At 45.8% G+C, this 3,313-nt stretch overlaps 1 protein-coding gene across 1 annotated transcript in view; it reads left to right on the forward strand.

Annotated features, from left to right (window-relative positions):
- Positions 1-2,965, forward strand: part of LOC110338461 (acetyl-CoA acetyltransferase, cytosolic-like) — a 14,989-nt gene extending 12,024 nt beyond the window's left edge. Inside the window, exons 5-7 of the mRNA XM_029533184.1 lie at positions 476-598; positions 1,554-1,708; positions 2,816-2,965. Of these exons, the coding sequence (XP_029389044.1) occupies positions 476-598; positions 1,554-1,708; positions 2,816-2,965 (428 nt within the window). The remainder of the gene's footprint in view (positions 1-475; positions 599-1,553; positions 1,709-2,815) is intronic.
- The last annotated feature ends 348 nt before the right edge of the window (positions 2,966-3,313 follow it).

Consider the following 3,313-nt stretch of genomic DNA (forward strand, 5'->3'; position numbering starts at 1 on the left):
TTGGTTTTTCGAGACAGGGTTTCTCTGTGTAGCCCTGGCTGTCCTGGAACTCACTCTGTAGACCAGGCTGGCCTCGAACTCAGAAATCCGCCTGCCTCTCCCTCCCGAGTGCTGGGATTAAAGGCGTGCGCCACCACGCCCGGCGCATCCTGTTAGCTTATTGCCACGATCTGAAGCAGAATCTGACATTCATGCCCAGCTCAGACAAGGTGGATTGCTCCACTTCTGACCCACCCAAACCTGTGTCCATACAATACAAAGAGCTGCTGTCCTTAGGAAGGGCTGAGGATTTGAAACACAGGGTGCGCGTCTCACAGAGAGCTCTCGTGGGAGAGCATGCCCTTATTCTAGCCATTCCTACTGGAATGGAAAGAGGTAAATGGTACTAGACCTTTCTTGTTTCTGAGAAGTCCCCAGTCCCAGAACTCTTGCCTTCTCTGTGCTCATTCCAAGTAACTGGCTTTGCTCTCTGCAGGTCTTACTGAAATGAAAATTGATGAATTTCCTCATCATGGGAGTAACCTTGAAGCCATGGGCAAGCTGAAACCTTACTTTCTTACCGATGGGACAGGAACTGTCACATCTGCTAATGCAACAGGTGTGACTTCTGAAGGGCACTGAGGGAAATACAATCTCTGGTAAGGTCTATCAAGTGAATAAGTTTTTCTACACAAGATGATTCTTTTTTTTGTTTTTTTGTTTTTTTTTTTTTTTGTTTTTTTGTTTTTTTGAGACAGGGTTTCTTTGTATAACCCTGGCTGTCCTGGAACTCACTCTGTAGACCAGGCTGGCCTTGAACTCAGAAATTTGCTTGCCTCTGCCTCCCAAGTGCTGGGATTAAACAAGATGATTCTTAAATCTGTGCTGAAGTGATTTGTTTTCTTGGTAACTAGACTTGACACACTAGTTGCAGTGCATGGTGGTGCACACTTTTAATCCCAGCACTTGGGAGGCACAAGTAGGTACATCTTTTGAGTTTGATTCTAGCCTGGTTTACAAATTGAGTTCCAGGACGACCAGAGCTGTTACAGAGAAACCCTGTCAGGACACTCACCATCACCACCACCAAAGCCCAAAAAAACCACCCCCCTCCCAAACTAAAAAACTCCAGAGTCTCACACACCTGTACTTCCAGCACGTGAATGGCAAAGGCAGGTGGGTCTCTGTGGTTTCGAGGCTACCCTGATCTTACAGAAATATAGTCTAGCCAGGAACACAGAGTGAGACACTGAAAACAAAACAAAGCCCTCCAATGTTCATCCATTTCATATTTCTCCAATTCCAGGAATCCCCAGTACCTGAGACCTAGGCTTGCTTTTTGGCTTTCTTTGATCTTCGTCCCCATAAGCCCACAGTTATTGGGGGACTGTCATAATGTATGGCCGATATCACATTTGACTTGACTATTTCTAACTTCACATAAAGTCTGATGGATCACAGCACAGAACCCTTTGGCAAGATGTCAGTAGCTTAATGCTTGCAGGTGGGAAGCAGGCCCTGGGTCCATACCTGAAGGAAAGGAGTGCTGTAGACACCAGGTCATCTGTTTACAGGAATGAACGATGGCGCTGCTGCCGTGGTTCTTATGAAGAAGACAGAAGCTGAGAGTCGGATGCTGAGACCTTTAGCAAGAATAGTCTCCTGGTCACAAGCCGGTGTGGAGCCTTCTGTTATGGGAGTAGGACCAATTCCAGCCATAAAGCAAGCTGTGAGTCTCTTTCGCAATGTGTATGTGTTGGTGGAGATATGTGTGACAAGGTTTGGGGAAGCCCAGGCTGCTTTCAAACTCAGTGTAGAGGATGACCTTAAATCCCTGCTCCTCCAGCAGGTACTTTCTCAGCTGGTGGGGTTGCTGGTGGGCATCACCGGTGACCTTACCTTTAACATGCTGAGCTTTTCTGAGTGTACAGTGCTGTTCTGTAATAAGCTCTCTTTAACAAACCTTTCCACTCTGAAGATGTGAGGAGTGCTTTGTTTCTGCTACCAGGTTCCACTTGCTACCACCTAGCTCTAAGACCTCCCACCCCAAGCCCCCCAGCACGGGGATTCCAAGTCTCCATGCCTGGCTTTCTTAGAATATGGGCTCTGGGGATTGGACTCAGGTGCCATGTAAAGCACTTCATCTGCAGTCACTTTGCCAGTTCAAGCTTTTTAAAAAGAAAATGTTGTATTACCTGCATATAACAAGACAGTTTGGACATTGTACCTTAGGGACATTTTAGATGACGTCCTTTTGCTTTTGAGGCTGAGCTTTCTCTGGCCTCAAATGAGATGTCTTCATCTCATAAATGCCGAGAGTACAGGTGTGCCACTGGACCTAGAGAAGCTCTACACTATAGAGTCACTAAAGGAACCCACCATAATGCTCTTCAGGGAACATTAGGCTGGCTCATCTTAGATTCTTCAACCCCCTGGCAGTGGTGGTGCACGCCTTTAATCCCTGCACTTGGGAGGCAAAGGCAGGGGGATTTCTGAGTTCGAAGCCAGTCTGGTCTACAGAGTGAGTTCCAGGACAGCCAGGGCTACACAAGAAACCGTCTTGGGCTGGAGAGATGGCTCAGCAGTTAAGAGCACTGACTGCTCTCCCGAAGGTCCTGAGTTCAAATCCCAGCAACCACATGGTGGCTCACAACCATCTGTAATGAGATCTGACACACTCTTCTGGTGTGTCTGAAGACAGCTACAGTGTACTTAGATATAATAATAAATCTTAAGAAAAAGATTCTTTAACCCTTGTTATAGTCAGGGCCCAAGGCACATCTTGTAGCTGTCAATTACTAATGGTTTAACTCAAGTTCCTTTCGTTTTTTTGTAGGTTGCAAAGGCAGGCTGGTCCCTGGAGGATGTTGACCTGTTTGAAATCAATGAAGCCTATGCAGCTCTCTCTGTTGCAATAGCTAAAGAACTTGGATTAAACCCTGAGAAGGTAACCAACATGAAGTTGTTTGCCAGTGAACTTGCATAATACATGTTTAAGGCTGCTTCTGCCAGGTGTTCGCTTTTCACAGTAAAGAAATGAGTGTGTCATATACAGCAGAGGACTGTTGGATCTGTTTAGTCAGAGAATATGCATCTAACCCTCAAGAGACTGGAGGCCCCAGGGCATTTAGAGGTCTGGTGGGGTGGGGGTGGGGGTGGATGGAGGGGCTGGGAGTAGGTATGGGATGTAAAACAGAGGGTGGACTGGGAGGGAAATAAAAATTTGAATTTTAAAATAAATAAATAGAAAAAATTTGATTGAATCAAACTGATCAAATAAATGTTAAAATTATGGGAGAGAAAAGTCTTGAATGTTAAGAGCTATGATAAAATA

This window comes from Mus pahari, chromosome 21 (assembly GCF_900095145.1).
Source record: "Mus pahari chromosome 21, PAHARI_EIJ_v1.1, whole genome shotgun sequence".
NCBI lineage: Eukaryota > Metazoa > Chordata > Mammalia > Rodentia > Muridae > Mus > Mus pahari.